Genomic DNA, 13,487 nt, shown 5'->3' with positions numbered 1-13,487 from the left:
CCGGCCCGTGGCTAACATGGTTATATGTTACAGGACTCTTTTATCTGAAGTTTATGCTGGTGTGGACATGCCTGGGGACTGTGTCTGCCCTCATGAAAAACACCAGCGTTGTTGGGCGTGGACACAAGTTGACAACGTGCATAATTAATGAATCAGTGTACAATGGTATGTATAAAACAGAAACTTTAGGAGTGCTTCATGTTGCGGAGCGTACAGAAATGCAGGTCTGTGAGGGAAACTTTGACTCTAACAGAATCTGAATCAGAATTTATTCCATGCAGGGACATTATCAGTGGAGATGGAGGGTTTGTAAGACATAAAACTGATCACTTTGTCCCATTTATGCCCGTGGTTGATATTCTTCCTAAAATTAGCAATTTTCTTTTTTGTTTTTCTTTTACGGAACTTCTCATAATCTCCACTGGAAGCGCATGAACAATGCAGCTAGTTAGAAAACTATGACATCTGTTTTTTGTTAAAAGCAGAGCACAAGTCGCTGCTGCAGAAACCCCTGAAATGAGCATCTTTGAGCAGCGACCTTGTGGACTCTGCCCTCCCTGAGTCATGCAGCATCAGTGCATGTCTACTTATGAGTTTGGGAGCTGATGTCCATGTGTTTGCCGAGGGACAGATGGCGTCGCAGAGAGCCTTTTCCCACGGGTCACATGTAGGAATTTAAAATGCAGATAAAATCCATCACACACACATCACAGATCCTCTCCAACAGCCGGCACCAAATCATTTGCTGTGTTGAAACCAATCAGTGTGATTGTTGATCGTGTTGGCTTATCACATGAGGTTGGTGAACGCTCCAAATAAAGCTTATTGGAAGTGTTTTTACTTGTTGACTAATTGGATGTGAAAGAGAATCTGAAGAACATATAAAATATCTCTTTGTTATGAGATGTGTGCAAAGCTGTGAACTTAAAACACATTTAGGAGCAGTGCGTGGATCATTACAAACAATAAACGATTTAAAGGCCTTTCTGATTTTCCTCCAGTGGCCATGACACCTTTCAATTCTAAGCAGTCACCTCCTACAAGTCAAGTTTAGATGGCTGTTTTTTCTTCCTACTACACAGCAAAAGGATGATATTAGATTTTATCTGTCCTGAGATGGGGCTTATTCTCACAGGCTGATTGTGGGATGGGGCGGCAGGGTCTGAATAGATGGTAATTACAGGTTTGGGTTGTCTGAGGCTGGAGCCAGATGGCCTGATGCCGCTTGCCCACTTGTTTGCACTCTGCAGGATGATCAGGGGGATGCACGCTTTTAGAAAGCATCATTATTATGCAGCAAGAAGAGGATGGGGGTGGGGGGGGCGGGGCGGGGGGTAGTGAACAGACACATGTGGGGGTCAGCTGAATGGATGTCTGAGCACAGACCATGCCTTTACCTTCACTGTGTTGTTGGAGAATACGGAATAAACAGATGTTTCAACATGTAAACACTCACCCTGTCTCATGCTCAGCATTCCATTATTATCATTAATAATTATTATATAAAATATGTCAATAGATGAAGGAATTATAGAAGCTCTTTACCAAATCAAATACAGTGTTCACCTAATTGAGTGTCAGAACTGAGTGTTATTTGGTTATAAAGCTTTTTTTTTCCGTCTCCCCCTGAAGAAGATGCACTGCATGACTTTTTTTTAACCTTGCAATGAGTTTCTCAGTCATATGCCCCAATTGTTCATGAACATTTGATTTTACGCATGTCTAGTCTCCAACTTGGTCCTTCAGACATGTAGATCGGGATTATGGCACATGATTCAGTTTATGTGGACATACGTTGTGCGTAATTACGCAGAATGTTCACACTAATAACAGAACTTAGCTTGAAAGAGTAAGCATCTTACAAGGTGCAGACTTCTTTATTGGTTTTATTGTTGCCAGTAAATAAAGAAATTGTGGAGGCCTCTTATCTTCTTATAAAACGAGACAAATGTGTTCAGATGAGAATGAAAACGAGGACATTACTGAGTGCTATCGGGTTATAAAACCTCCCGACTTTTCATGCCTGTCTCTTTTTTCAAAAGATGGAAATGCTGCATTAGTTTTTTAAAATGAGTTTCCCGGTCAAATTTCCTACACTGCTCATGTTTACGTATGTCTGCTCTCCAGCTTGTTTTTTTATTTATTCTATTCTATTCTATTCTCATTATCTTATGTTGACATATTGGTGTGCGTATAGGCAGCATGTAGCAGCAAGAGGACTTAAGCAGTTACGATCTTAGAAGGTGTCGCTACAGACTTCTTTATTGGCTTTATTACAGTCAGTGAGACAACTTTGCGTTTTTGGGCAGAAATGACAAAAGATCCGACTTGGCACACGTTGTGAATGCAGCCACAACAATGTAAGGCGGCTGGGGTCAGTACTGGTTGTGTAAAAAGAACTCAAGCCAAGAATAAGTTCTACTCTGGACCATTGTTGCGACACACTTTTAATTCAGGGGTGTCTTCTGTGTCTTTTTTTTTTGGGGGGGGGGGGGGGGGGGGGTTGGCTGCGATGAATAGTCCCTCCTCTGCTGGAAGAAGGAGCCCATTCTGATGATTTAGGAGGAGAGGGGGTGTTTTGTGGGGAAAAGAGAAGCAGTTGGGTGCGGGGCATGCGGAGAGAGAGAAAGAAAAAGAGGAGACAGGGCAGAGCGCGAGGAGCATGTCGCGCGCGCACACACACTATACTTCTCTCTCTCTAACTCACTCAGTCACACTGACTGGAGGAAGGCTGCGCCTTTAGTCCAGACACACTCTCACTCACGGGCGCGCACACACAAGACGCAAGGAGCATATGTGGAAACGGGGAACGGTTCAGTCCACAAAGAGGCTGCTGCGGTTCGCCTGTGTGCGCCATTCTTCTTCAAAAACAAGTTTAATTTACTCTTATTTATTTATTTATGTAACAGCTGGCGTGTTTTTGTTTTTGGAGCAGTGACAAGCGGAGGATTTAACATGCCAGACTTCTAAGGAGACATCACTTCATTCTCCCCTTGATTCTTCCCCCTCTGTGGAAATAATCGCCACATTGTGCGCACAGAAAAATGGGGGCCAAAATGATCCAAACCAAAGGAAACCCACTCTCCAAGGCGACGCTTGCGCTGCTGATTCTGGTCGCGCTCCTGCAGGGCGCGACTGGTAAGACTCTGAAATACAAAGTTTACGAGGAGCAAAAAGTGGGGACAGTCATAGCGCGGCTGAAAGAGGACGTTGCCGGGATTTTATCCAAACTACCAAGTTCCCTGACGTTTCGGTTCCGCGCCATGCAGCGGGGGAGTACGCCGTTCCTGTCTGTTCGGGAGGAGGACGGGGAGATCAGCATTGGCACCAAAATCGATCGCGAGAAGCTTTGTGAGAAAAACTTGAACTGCTCGATTGAGTTCGACGTGGTCACGTTGCCCAGGGAGTACTGGCAGCTGTTCCATGTGGAGGTGGAGGTGCTGGACATAAACGACAACTCCCCGCACTTCTCCCGCGCCATAGTCCCCATTGAGATTTCTGAGAGCGCATCGGTTGGGACGCGCATCCCGCTGGACGGCGCCATGGACGCGGACGTTGGGGAGAACTCCCTGCACACTTACTCCCTGACACCCAATAACTTCTTTAAAATCGACGTGAGGACCAGAACGGACGGGGCTAAGTACGCAGAGCTGGTGGTGATGAGGGAACTGGACCGTGAGGTGCAGTCCAGCTACCAGTTGCAGCTTACAGCCTCGGATAATGGCGTGCCTCCCAAGTCAGGATCCACTTTACTCAAAATAAGTATCTCAGATTCCAACGACAATAGCCCAGCCTTTGATGAGCAGGCTTATAGCATCAGTTTGCTGGAAAACTCCCCCCTTGGGACTCTGATCATTGATTTAAATGCCACAGACCCAGATGAAGGAACTAATGGAAAAATAGTTTACTCTTTCAGCAGCCACGTCTCCCCAAAGATCTTAGAAATGTTTAAGATAAACCCAGAAAATGGCCACATTACACTCATTCAGAAAGTGGACTATGAAACCACAGCCTCTTACGAGCTGGATGTTCAGGCTCAGGACTTGGGCCCTAATTCCATTCCTGGACTTTGCAAAATTGTGGTTAAAGTGGTGGATGTGAATGACAACAAACCAGAGATAAACATCAATCTGATGACGCCTGGCAAAGAGGAAGTGGCCTACATTTCCGAGGGGGCCCCAGTAGACACGTTCATAGCTCTGGTGCGTGTTGATGACATCGATGCAGGCCTCAATGGTGAAGTGGTGTGCAGGCTGCATGGTCATGGCCACTTCAGGCTTCAGAAGACCCACGAGAAGAACTACATGATTCTCACCAATGTGTCTCTGGACAGGGAGAAGAGGTCAGAGTACAGTCTGACAGTCATAGCTGAAGACCGGGGTTCCCCAAGCCTCTCCACCATCAAACATTTCACCGTCCAGGTGTTAGATGAAAACGATAATCCTCCACGTTTTGAGAAAAGCCGCTATGAAGTCTTTAAATCTGAGAACAACTCTCCTGGAGCCTACTTGATGACTGTGGTGGCCTCAGATCCAGATCTTGGTACCAATGGCCAGGTCACTTACACCATCATAGAAGCTTCAGTCCAAGGGAGCCCCATTTCTACCTACGTCACCATCGACCCCTCTAATGGCGCCATCTACGCTCTTCGCAGCTTTGACCACGAGGACGTCAGCCGGATAGCCTTCACTGTTCAGGCACGTGATGGGGGGAACCCCTCACTGTCCACCAACACCACAGTCCTGCTTACTGTTCTGGATGAAAACGACAACCCACCCGTGATCCACTCCCCCTCTCTCCGAAATCACACAGCTGAGCTTCCTGTATGGAAGTATGCATCGCCCGGTCAGCTGATCACGGCACTCAAAGTCACGGATCGCGACTCTGGAGCCAACGGAGAGATGAGCTGCGCCATTGTTGGCGGTAATGAAGATGGGCTGTTTATAATGGACGCACGGCGGTGTGAGCTCAGAACCAATGCCAGCCTGGAGCAGGCTCCTAGGGATGTGATGGAGATTCGGGTGGAGGTGCAGGACAGAGGCACCAGCCGGCTGACCACAGCAGCGCTCCTCAGGCTGTCCCTACAGGAAACCATGGACATCCTTCCCCCTCTGTATCCCACCGGCTCCAGCCAGGCCTCACTCGATCTCTCCCTCATCGTCATCATCTCTCTGGGTGCCGTTTGCGCCCTTCTACTCATCGTCATGGTGATGTTCGCAACGGCCCGTTGTAACCGCGAAAAGAAAGACCCCAGACACAACTATAACTGCCGTGTAGCGGAGAACAGTTACCAGAACCACCCCAAGAAGCCCGCCAGGCAGATCCACAAGGCAGATATCACCTTGGTCCCAACTGTCAATGGGACCTTACCTGTCCGGGCACACCCACGCTCCCCTTTACCTTCCCCCACACCTGAGAGAGGCACCTTGGGGAGCAGGCAGAGCCACCACAGCAGGCAGTCACTCAACAGCCTGGTCACCATCTCCTCCAACCATGTCCCAGAGAACTTTGCTCTGGAGCTGGCCCATGCAACACCTCCTGTAGAGGTAAGTCAATCCCCCCTCTGTCGCTCTCTCTCATGCCAGTTGATTTTAAGTATTTATTTTTTTTATTATGGATCATCAAAATTAAGAAAAACAACCAAACATGTTACTTTTAACATGTTTCTATCGTTAATTCTTATTTGTTTTGAATTGATCCCTTTGCTCCCATAGTGTGCCTGAATTCTTTGTTTCATGTTTTCATATCACATTTAAAAGCAAATCACAAAATCATGTCAACCCCCCCACCCCCCCTCCCCCCTTTCCTAGAATGCCCCCCATCCCCCTCCCCCAGCACCCAACATTGTCTTGTGGCCTTGCTTGTTTGACTCCATTCATTTTCCCCTCTTCATTTTTTCATTTTTATTATTTTTTTTTTTTTTGTCCTCTTTTTGTTTCTCTTGGGATTATAGCAAGTCTCACAGCTTCTGTCCATGCTCCATCAGGGCCAGTACCAGCCACGACCAAGCTTCAGAGGCAACAAATACACCAGGAGCTACAGGTAACCCACATGCACAGAGCTGCTTTGCTATCAGGACTTTGTAGAAATAGAAAAACACATCTTTGTGTATCTCTGTACCATTACACAGCAAAACATTTCCACACAACTGCGTTTGATGTCAGTACTTTCACCTAGACCTCTTATATCCGTAACTAGTAGCTTTTTGGTTCAGAGTCAAACTGCATGCTCAATATTTTTACATTTGCATAATTGTATGTAAAATCCCTTCTGCAGAGCGCTCTTTGCCTCTCCATGCACCTTATTATCCATCAGTAGCATGGTTTCTCCATGTGGCAGCATTACTGTCAGTGATTAATGCAGCAAATCTCTGTCTGGCTCTGTGCAGATATGCCCTGAATGAGATGGATAAATTCAGTTTAAAGGACAGCGGTCGTGGAGACAGTGAAGCCGGAGACAGCGACTATGAACCTGGCAGGGAGTCGCCAATGGAGAGGCTCCTTGGTGAGGGCTTTACTGAGCTATATGCCCATGATGGCCACCACAGACCGCATGCAGGTACAACCCCACCCCCCCCCACTTCCCAACCCACCCTGCATTTACCATTTAGTTCTCATTATTCCCTTTCTGTATTATTAGCATCCACTCCTGAAGCCAGATTCCAGTCTTAGGTTTTCATCAGCTATCTTCACTCAGGATTGTCCTAATCTCTCCTGTTGGCTGCACCTGCTGCATTTGGAAAAATATTGTAGGGCTGCAAATAACCATAATTATAATTTAACTTTACAATCCAATGAGGAGTAAAGTTGGAAATCTGCACTCTTTAGAGATTAGAACCAGTAAATGTTGATTGTTTTCCATACAACTAACATCTCAGATAAAATACTGCTTCAAGATTTTTCTCTTGAATCCTTAAATACACCTTAACTAGGTTCAGTTTTTACCCAGCAACCCCATTTAGAGGTGATCTGATGAGCTCAGTCACTAGATCCGACATGTCGCTGCTTCAAGGCCTCACATGCTTCCCGTTGGTAATGAGAGATGCAGCTTAAAATCACGAGACACGCTGAAGACCGATAAACAAATCTGACCAGGAAGGAGAGCACAGAGGACATCCACCAGAAGAGACTAGATCCCTGCAAACCAAACAAACCCTGCAGTACTGGTCGTAATGCGATCTCGTCCCAGTCCAACTACTATACACTAAACTTGTACTTATCATTTAGGATTTCCTTATAATAATATAATTGACATTCTCCCTTTGGGAATTTATGAAGTATTTTTCATTTCATGCTGTTTAAAAATGCATGAGGTCATACAAGGCTGTCAGAGTTAGCTCAGTCTTCTGAAGTCATAGTGACAAAAATAAGCCATTTTTCCTGCAGTTGTACAGGCACAGCGACAGGAAGAGGGAGGATCTTATGTAAATGATCCCCTCTGTATCTAACCAGCTTTATTTAGGTTTTTGCTAAATTTCCAAATACATTTTCTCACAGAAGCATTACATTTAACCTTTAAATGGCACCTAATTGTACTCAGACTGAGTAATAGAGCTCTGTCTGTCTCTTTAAATGAGAATCATCATCAACATGATCAAATAATAAACCTAGTGTTGGTGTTTAAACAGGTTAGAACAGAAACCCGAGCATGCTTGTTTTGTTCTTCCCTCGGTGAGCTGCATGTGCTTTTGTCTTGGAGGATTGTGAATGATGCTTCTCTCTTTGGCTAAGCCCTTGAGATATTGCACCAGAAAGCTGCTCCTGTCTTTCATTCAGCCATCTCTCCTCTGTGCTGTCGCTCTGCATGGTCTTTCCATCCTTCCCACCGCTGACTTAACAAGCAGGAACTTTGAACACTTGTTGAATGACCCAACAGATATTGAAATATTCCACCCCTCACAATCAAATATCTGTCAAGTTCCAGACTAGTTGAGTGGAAAATACTCAGTCACATTCAACAAATGTCACCCAGGCTGCAAGCTGCCACAGCTTCTTTTATCACGCCTTCCTTCTCCTCCCAGAGCTCCTGCTTCTTTCCAGCCAGCTTCCCACACAGCCATCACTCGATACTGCATTTGAGCTACATCCCAATTAAAGCCGACCCAGACGGGCAGTCAGTCTCATCACTAACACCTTCCTCCCCTCCTTTACAGCTTTGTGGAGGAGTTCAGCTCGTTAGTCTCTCTCCTTTTGCCACCTTCAATCCTTCACTTTCAGTCGTTGAAACCGAAGCCTCGTGCTGCTCTGATCAAAAGGAGTCATTTAATTGCCAAGTGGTGAATTGTTGCTATGGAGTCAGTGCTGAGTTGTGCTCATGATTAAGCTCAGAAGAGCATAATTACACCTCAAAGCTCACCTTTCTCCATCTGCATGATGAGCCCGCCTCCCGCCCCCGTGTCCACTGCTGCGTGGATGATTCTGAGCAGCATTTATTCACCTCTCTTATTACGACTGCGTATGAAAACCTCCTTAGCCCACTAAATGTGGCAGAAACTGGAGTCCATTTCTATGCAGAAGACTTTCTGTTAGGGAATGCATCTTACTACATGAAACAAACCTGAAGCCATACACAAAAACGTCTGTGTACTTTTCTTTGTTTAATGGGAAGGAGGGAGAAAAATAAGCTAATGCAAAGTTGAACGTTATGGTTTCTGGAGGGCAGCACCTGGGCAGTGAGGCGTTTTTACACCATGCCATGCAAGTAACAGCAGCTCAAAGCCCAAATCTTATTTATTTACTTATAAAATAAAATAAATTAAAATAAATAAAAAAAAATCTGATCCCCGACTTGCATGCTAAGATGGGCTAACCAGTCAAAACTCATGTTAACATATTAATATGAAACTGATCTCTCCAGCTTTTATAGAGCAGAGACCCATCAGCTCCCCGCTGGCCCCTTACCACATTATTATTATTATTATCATTATTCTTAAACTGTTAACTGAACAATCAGCACAAGGTTTCTGTCTTTGGTGCAGAGAGGAAGAGCAGAGAAGCGTTTGTCTATGACGACCTGAACGATGGTTAAAAATATCCTCACTCTTGAGCATGACCTCGTTTGTGTTCCACCATGAATTATGGATAAATACTCAGATATGGGCAATAGTTAAAGAGTACTACTTATTGTCCGTGTTTTAGCCTTGACAGGTTATTCCAAACATTTTCCAAAGCTGGCTATCTTGGGAAGTTTAGTGAGATTTAAGGGGATAAAAATCAAATTTGTTGAATAAAACCAGATCTCTGAAATAAACAAGCACAATGTTGAAAAGGAGCCCTGAATAAACTAGTCATATTATTTATTGGCAAGTAGTCAGATCGACACATAGCCAGGCCTTCACTTAATGTCTGCTTGATGCATTCTTCTTTTCATTTCCCCACACAGATCAGCAGGGTTAAATCTTTCATTTTTTAGCCTTTCATCAGCAGGAAGCCCAATCAGCCGCTGCCTCCACAGTATTTTTTCCCCTTTCCACTGCACCCAAATGCACTTTTCATCTGCTCTAAGATGTATTATAAATGTTCCTTTCATGTTAATGAGGGGATAATGAAGTCCCTCAATAGCACAACTGAAAAGCGCCGCACTCCTTTTAATGAAGGCTTTAAGTTGGCATATTTGATTTGTCTAATTTATTCTTCAGAGATTTTCCATTTGAAGATTTAATATTGAAAAGAGTGACTTGAAAGGGAAAAATGCAGGGCTTTTAAAGGAGTTATTTTGAATGTGTAATATGCATTGATCGGCCAGGGTGAATTGTCTCTTTGTGGTAAATACATTGGAAGGTAAGGCAGGGCTCCTGCAGAGAGCCTTTCAGACTAATTAAGGCAGATTTCCACCATATTTAGAGACAGAGAGAAGAAGAGATGCTCATGAACAACTAAAAGCTTCTCTACCTCGGTGATATTGTCAGTTTACTGCAAACATAAATAAAACCTCAGAAACATAGATGTATTTTTGGTTTTCATGCACGTTAGTGTCATTAGTTTTTTAATACTGTGAAACATATCTCACTATATCATTAAAAACCACGTTTGTACTGTTATCTAATCACTTTATCAAAATAACTGTTTTACATTTTTGTTCCCTTAGAATGAAGCATTTATATCTACTGGCTGTAGGTCCACATACATGGCAGCTGCCACCATTTTTACTACGGTGTCTCAGAATGGTCAAGTAATTGAATGTGTAAAACTTTTAAACTGTAGTACCACCTTAGTTTGATAGGAGCTAGTGCTCCGTTTGAGATAAGTAACTCCTAAAAAGCACCATAGAAGAAGACAGTACACGGCACGCGTACATGAAGTTGAAGTTACCTGCAGTGCAGTCATCGCTTCACCTGAGGCCACTGGATCCACTCACACAGGAAAACATCTTTATGTCTGGTAGAAGTTTGGCTACTGATGGCTACCGTACATTCACAATTGTTTGTTATTTGAAGTCACTTCTATACCCGTCTTTACTGCTAGACGTCAGTAACTCTTACACACTGGACTTTTAAGTACATCATTTTTTTTTAACCTTCTGCACTTCAACTTTCATATGATTTAATTAAGATTAGTATTCATAACAAAGAGGTAAAATGAGGTTATTTTCCTTAAATGTATTCTAGTAAAACCAATGTTACATTTTACAGTTTACTACAATGAACATGTCAACTTAGATTTACTGACGACTCATGAGGATTTCCTGTGTTTTATTCAGCTATGAGGCTCTGCACTGAGGAGTGTCGCGTCTTGGGCCACTCGGATCAGTGCTGGATGCCCCCCCTGGCCTCCCCCGCCTCATCCTCCTCCGACTATCGCAGCAACCTCTACATTCCAGGGGAGGAAGCCCGCCAGGCCACCGACATTGCTCAGGAAAAAGTCCCCCAGCCCTGCACTGATACCTGCCCCTCCCGGAACCAGAGCTTTTCTACCTTCGGCAAGGACCTGGGTGGGGAGGATGGCGGAGAGGAGGAGGGAGGAGAAGGTGGCTCTGACGAGGCCAGAGATGAAGACCTGTGTGGGACCACGTCGCTGCTGTCGGAGATGAGCAGCGTGTTCCAGAGGTTGCTGCCACAGGGTCTGGACTCGTACGTCCAGGTCAACGAGAACCAGAAGGGGACTAGCCTAAGTGGAGTGGGCGTGCCAATGACCGGTTCTTTAGATCGCAGGAGGGGTCATCTACCTGGTAAGCCCAGTCCCTCTGTTCACCAGCAGGGCGTGGCGGCCTGGGCTGCCAACACTCACTTCCAGAATCCAGGAAGCAGCATTGGTCCATCCGGCCAGCACCAGGGGGGTAGCTACCACACCCTCAAGCCAAACACCAAGCTCAGCTCCCAGAGCAGCAACCACAAGGGCTCGCAAGCCCCCAAAAACAGCCCCCAGAACAGCGGCCACAGCCCCAAACCCCACAGCAGCCCCCTGCTAACAGCGCTGGTCAGCCCAACACTGGTGCAGCCCTCCATGGCCCCGACCCCGCTGCCTGTCCCGCTCAACGGGCCCTCCTCCAAGTGGCTGCCGGCTATGGAGGAGATTCCAGAGAACTACGAGGAGGATGACTTTGACTCAGTTCTGGGTCACCTTCAGGGCAAACGCAGCGACAGCCGACACGAGCTGGTGGACGCCAGCGAGCTGGTGGCCGAGATCAACAAACTCTTACAGGACGTCCGGCAGAGTTAGCCGCCTCCTTTATTTATTAACACACTCACAGCCTCCTTTCCTCCGGGATGAAAGTGAGTCGGTGGGTGTCAAAAGACAGAAAGACAGGAACTCGAATAAGAAACAAAGACAAATAAATTTAAGACTTGCACTTGTCGTTAAATTTGCATTTCTAATGAAATAAATGTGTTTTGTGAATGCTAAATATCCAAAAATGTTTGTTAATTGCTAGTTTGGTACACAATGTACACTGTGTGACTGTATTTATCTTTGTATTTTAAAAATACATTTGTATACTTATATTTATAAAAAAGTGTATATAAATTTAATCAAAAGTTTATTTTTATATTTTATTGCATGTTGAGTACAAAATGCTGAATCAAGACTTTGACATGCGATTGAAGTTCTGCATATTTAAACTGTCTTTTGTATCGTGATTCTTTTTTTATTGTCTCTGTTACCTGTAAACACGAATATATAATGAATTAATGGACACTTGTGTTTGTGATTAATTGTGGGGAAACAGATGGGAGAAAAATAAAAATAATACAGAAATATTCTTGTGGTAAATTTAAAGTTATTTATTTTCCTTAATAAGGCTGAATGAATGTAGTATTACTCCAGGAAAACATGTAGACTTTGCGGATTTACCGCTTCATTCATTAATCCTCATCCCCCTAGCCGAAAGCAAGTACAGCCAATTAAATTTAGTCTGAAAATAAAGATAAATAGTTAAAGGAGAATGAACTTTTCTGCCTCAGAAAGACGTCTCAGTAATGAGGAAAGTGTTCGTGTTCAGCCTGGACTTCTCACAAAAACAGCTGCAGAAAAGCTGCAGTGGGTGGTTCAAAGTGAAGAATTAACTTTATGTGAAACCAAAGTAAGAAATGGAATAAGAAAACCTCCTATCAGACCAGAATAAACAGCCTAATAATACAACTGTCCCTTCAAATATTCAGAACAAATGTTTGGATTTGCAGATTTGTGATGGAAATTTCTTCTTATTTAAAAGACTTTATCTAAAACCACATATCCCAAAACGTTGGGACGGTGTGTAAAAGTGTAAATGAAAACAGAATTCAATTATTTCCAAAATCTCATCAACCGATATCTTATTCCCAGTAGAACAAAAACAACGGATCACATGTTATAGCTGAAACATTTCACCATCTGATGAAAAATATGAGCTGATAGTGAATCTGATGCAGCAAGATGTCTGGAAAAAGTTGGATCAGGAGCAACAAAAGGCTGGAAAAGTAACTGGTACAAAGCAGAAACACCTGGAGGAGCATTTGACAACTAATCAGGTTACCTGGCAACAGGTCAGTAACATGACTGGGTATAAAAGGAGCATTTCAGAGAGGCAGAGTCTCTCAGAAAGATGAACAGAGGTTCACATTCTGAGACAAACTGGATCTAAACACTGAAACAATTTCAGAAAAATGTTCCTCAGACTTTGAAGATCCTCCATCTACAGTTTAGAATATCAGCAGAAGATTCTGAGAATCTGAAGGAATCTCTGTGTGTATGGGACAAGGCTGGATGCTGGTAATCTGCATTAAAAGCAGACACGATTCTCTACTGGAAACCACTGCATGGACTTTTTGACTGGTACAGAACATCTCCTGTACCGCACGGATCTCCTTGCCTCCTGAACCCAGGGGCTGTCGTTAATAAGAGGTTAAAGGTGAAAAAGTTGCTTTCTAGCAGGAAGGGACATTCAAATGAGAACAATTACTGATGCACTTTTATGTGTGTGTCTGTGTGTGTGTAAGCACATCCTCCTCCTCAGTGCCAGCATCACTCTGCTTGCCAACAAGCCTCTGTTTAAGAAAATCCAGTAAGAGCCAA

The 13,487-nt window shown here is 44.3% G+C and overlaps 1 protein-coding gene across 3 annotated transcripts; it reads left to right on the top strand.

Annotated features, from left to right (window-relative positions):
* The first annotated feature begins 2,670 nt into the window (after positions 1-2,670).
* Positions 2,671-12,185, top strand: pcdh18b (protocadherin 18b). Of its 3 annotated transcripts, none has more exons than XM_041990970.1 (4): positions 2,671-5,546; positions 5,954-6,042; positions 6,389-6,504; positions 10,699-12,185. In XM_041990970.1, exons 1-4 carry the CDS (start codon positions 3,045-3,047, stop codon positions 11,655-11,657), a joined length of 3,666 nt encoding a protein of 1,221 aa, XP_041846904.1. In that variant the 5' UTR covers positions 2,671-3,044; the 3' UTR covers positions 11,658-12,185. The 3 variants fall into 3 exon arrangements, with proteins under 3 accessions (XP_041846904.1, XP_041846903.1, XP_041846902.1); XM_041990969.1 differs by having other exon boundaries at positions 2,672-5,546; positions 5,987-6,042; positions 6,389-6,558; XM_041990968.1 differs by having other exon boundaries at positions 2,672-5,546; positions 6,389-6,558.
* The last annotated feature ends 1,302 nt before the right edge of the window (positions 12,186-13,487 follow it).

The sequence above is a fragment of the Melanotaenia boesemani genome, chromosome 7 (assembly GCF_017639745.1).
Source record: "Melanotaenia boesemani isolate fMelBoe1 chromosome 7, fMelBoe1.pri, whole genome shotgun sequence".
Taxonomy (NCBI): Eukaryota; Metazoa; Chordata; class Actinopteri; order Atheriniformes; family Melanotaeniidae; genus Melanotaenia; species Melanotaenia boesemani.
The sequence above is the reverse complement of the archived record's forward strand: the minus strand, read 5'-3'. Positions and strand labels throughout refer to the sequence as shown.